At 66.6% G+C, this 2,561-nt stretch overlaps 1 protein-coding gene across 1 annotated transcript in view; it reads left to right on the top strand.

Moving 5' to 3' along the window:
- The window catches only part of LOC107198988 (SH3 and multiple ankyrin repeat domains protein 3-like), a 37,646-nt gene extending 35,091 nt beyond the window's left edge, over positions 1 to 2,555 (top strand). Inside the window, exon 2 of the mRNA XM_015616277.1 lies at positions 974 to 2,555. Coding sequence (XP_015471763.1) covers positions 974 to 1,520 — 547 coding nt within the window. The 3' untranslated portion in view covers positions 1,521 to 2,555. The remainder of the gene's footprint in view (positions 1 to 973) is intronic.
- The last annotated feature ends 6 nt before the right edge of the window (positions 2,556 to 2,561 follow it).

Raw genomic sequence — 2,561 nt, 5'->3', positions numbered from 1 at the left:
ATTCCCAACATCCCACCCCCATCTCCCCTTGCCCAGGGAATTCCCTCCATTCCCTCTCTCCAGCCCTGCCCCGGCTCCGCTCCAGGAAGGAATTTTGGGATCCAGGGGCTTCCCTGGGAATCTCGGAATTCCAGGAGTTCCTCCCCAAAATCCCACCCCAATCTCCCCTTTTCCAATCTGGAGCCATTCCCTGTGTCCTGTCCCTCCAGGTCTTTCCCAAATTCCAGCTCTCCTGGAGCCCCTCCAGCCCCTGGAATGTGCTGGAAGCTCTCCCCGGATCCTTCCCTTCTCCAGAGGAACATTCCCGGTTTTCCCAGCCTCTCCAGAGCAGAGGGCTCTGATTTCCTGGGATTCCTGCCGGTGTCAGATCCCTTTCCTCTCCCGTTCCGCGGGGACCGGGATGGGGACAACTCCGAGGGGACAGCGCCGGGGTCGGGAGCTTTGTCCCCATCCCAGATTCCCACAGTGGGAATTCCAGGGAGGATTCCCAAGGGGATCCCACCTGTCCCAGCGCCCAGGGGACACCAGCCCGGCCACCCCTGAGCTCCTCAGGCCGCAGTGACCGCCCGGTGACCGCCACGGGAGTGTCCAGAGGGTCCTTCCATGCCGGGAAAACACCGGAATGTTCCCTCTTATCCCAACTTTTCTCCGCTGGGACTCTCCCGTTCCGGGATCAGCGCGGGTCGGGGCGGGACGGGGGGCGCAGAATCCTCGTCCCCAAGGCCGGGGGCATTTGTGGGGTGCAGAGCCGGCCGGGAATTCCCAATTTGGAATCTTTGGGCCATCCCCAGCGGGGATCTCCCACCCGAGCCGCGTCCCCCACCCCGTGCCAAACCCAATCCCGCTGGATCGGTGTCCCCATTCCCAGATCTGGCCTCACCCCTTCCCTCTCCTCTCTCTCTCTCTCTCTCTGTGTGTGTGTCTGTCCGTCCGTCTGTGTTGTTTTTTTCCCGTTTTCCCGCTCTCTCCGCAGACTTTTCAGTAGTTTAGGAGAGCTCAGCACCATTTCCCAGCGCAGCTCCGGCACCACCTTCACCGTGCGGCCCGGCAGCCGCTACCCCGTCACCCGCCGCACCCCCAGCCCCGTCAAACCCGCCGCCCTGGAGCGCCCGGAGCCCCTCAGCACCGTCCGCCCCTACGGCCTGACGCCCCCCACCATCCTCAAATCCTCCAGCCTCTCCATCCCCCACGAGCCCAAAGAGGTTCGGTTCGTGGTCCGGAGCGTCAGCGCCCGCAGCCGCTCCCCGTCGCCTTCGCCGTCGCCGGGGCCGCCGCTGCACACGCTGCACCCACCGCGACCCTTCATGCAGAAGCCGCTGCAGCTGTGGAACAAGTACGACGTGGGGGACTGGCTGGAGAGCATCAACCTGGTGGAGCACCGGGATAAGTTCGAGGATCACGAGATCGAGGGGACCCACCTGCCCGCCCTGACCAAGGAGGACTTCGTGGAGTTGGGGGTGACCCGCGTTGGGCACCGCATGAACATCGAGCGGGCGCTCAAGCAGCTGGTGGACAGCTGACCGCGTCCGGAGCCGCCGTGGGAAGGGCGGGGCGTTATTCCCAAGCCAAGAAAACCCACTCGGATTCTCCTTCTCCTTCTCCGAGCGCTGCACTGAGGGTGTGGAGCCCACCCCACCCACCCCCTGACCCCGGGCTCCCACCCGCTCCCGGCCCCCCGCGCCGCCTCCGGCCCGGGGATGTTGCATGAAATTCCTCCTCGTTGCCGTTCTCCCGGAGAGTCTGGCCTGTAAATCGCTCCCTGTGCCCTGCCCGGGGGGTTGGGGACAGGCAGGGACGCGGTGGTGGCACCTCGGCCACGGCCCGGAGCCCCGCGGGTGGCACCTGCCCAGGTGGCACCTCCAGGGTGGCACTGCCAGGCTCCGAGGTGGCCCGAGGTGCTGAGGAGTTCGGGGTGGTCCTGCCGGGAGGTGGCTCCAGGTCCTGAGCCCCGCCTCAGGTGGCCCTGGCAGGGTCAGAGGTGGCCCCAGGTCCCTCTTAGGGTCAGAGGTGGCTCCAGGTCCTCCCCAGGTGGCCCTGGCAGGGTCAGAGGTGGCCCCAGGTCCCTCTCAGTTGTCACTGGCAGGGTCAGAGGTGGCCCCAGGTCCCTCTTAGGGTCAGAGGTGGCTTCAGGTCCTCCCCAGGTGGCCCTGGCAGGGTCAGAGGTGGCTCCAGGTCCTGAACCCCCCTCAGGTGGCCCTGCCGGGAGGTGGCTCCAGGTCCTGACAGCACCAGGTGGCCCTGGCAGGGTCACAGGTGGCCCCAGGTCCCTTTCAGGTGACCCTGGCAGGGTCACAGGTGTCCCCAGGTCCCTCTCAGTTGTCACTGTCAGGGTCAGAGGTGGCCCCAGGTCCCTCTCAGGTGTCCCTGGCAGGGTCAGAGGTGGCCCCAGGTCCTGAACCCCTTCAGGTGTCAGGGTCAGAGGTGGCCCCAGGTCCCCCCCAGGGTCAGAGGTGGCCCCAGGTCCCCCCCCAGGGTCAGAGGTGGCCCCAGGTGTCCCTGGCACGGTCCCAGGTGTCCCCAGGTGTCCCTGGCAGGGTCCCAGGTGTCACCCAGGTGTCCCC

The sequence above is a fragment of the Parus major genome, unplaced genomic scaffold (genome assembly GCF_001522545.3).
Source record: "Parus major isolate Abel unplaced genomic scaffold, Parus_major1.1 Scaffold397, whole genome shotgun sequence".
Classification (NCBI taxonomy): domain Eukaryota; kingdom Metazoa; phylum Chordata; class Aves; order Passeriformes; family Paridae; genus Parus; species Parus major.
The sequence above is the reverse complement of the archived record's forward strand: the minus strand, read 5'-3'. Positions and strand labels throughout refer to the sequence as shown.